The sequence below is a fragment of the Penaeus monodon genome, chromosome 33, assembly GCF_015228065.2.
Source record: "Penaeus monodon isolate SGIC_2016 chromosome 33, NSTDA_Pmon_1, whole genome shotgun sequence".
In the NCBI taxonomy this organism is placed as follows: domain Eukaryota; kingdom Metazoa; phylum Arthropoda; class Malacostraca; order Decapoda; family Penaeidae; genus Penaeus; species Penaeus monodon.
This window is the reverse complement of record NC_051418.1, coordinates 35,436,540-35,437,013: the sequence shown is the minus strand read 5'-3', so window position 1 is coordinate 35,437,013 and position 474 is coordinate 35,436,540. Positions and strand designations below refer to the sequence as shown.

Genomic DNA, 474 nt, shown 5'->3' with positions numbered 1-474 from the left:
AATTATAAATTCATTACTTTTATCATTTTCTCTGCCTCCTCAGGTGAGCGTCTTTCACAAGCCCTGCGAAACGGAAGCGCACTGTGTGGAGAGGAGGGATGCCTTGATGCAGCTTATATACGCCTCGCTGTTTTCCCATATCGTTGCGTTCATCAACACCCAAGTCAGTGCCCACAGGAACTTGTGGTCGCATTTTTTAGGTGAGTTCCCAATGAGTTGAGTGTACAAGAGTGATTTATTTGTTGATTTTATGTTTGTTTGTATTTTTATTATTATTTTTATATTGTATATTGATTCCTTTGTTTCATATGATCAGATGTTATGTGTTTTGTAATTTTTTTATCTTTTATTTAATTATTTATCTGTTTATCAATCTGTTAGGGTTGTTTTTAAAATTGGAATTCGTTAAGCGGAGTTGCAGAAGGTTACTTTGTTGATTGATATTTTGATTGCTTAATTTAATAATTTTTAAAA

At 33.1% G+C, this 474-nt stretch overlaps 1 protein-coding gene across 1 annotated transcript in view; it reads left to right on the top strand.

Annotated features, from left to right (window-relative positions):
- The window catches only part of LOC119594433 (unconventional myosin-XIX-like), a gene marked incomplete at its 5' end in the record, with an annotated part of 15,165 nt that overhangs the window by 5,216 nt on the left and 9,475 nt on the right, over positions 1 to 474 (top strand). Inside the window, 1 exon segment of the mRNA XM_037943492.1 lies at positions 44 to 200. Within this exon segment, the coding sequence (XP_037799420.1) occupies positions 44 to 200 (157 nt within the window).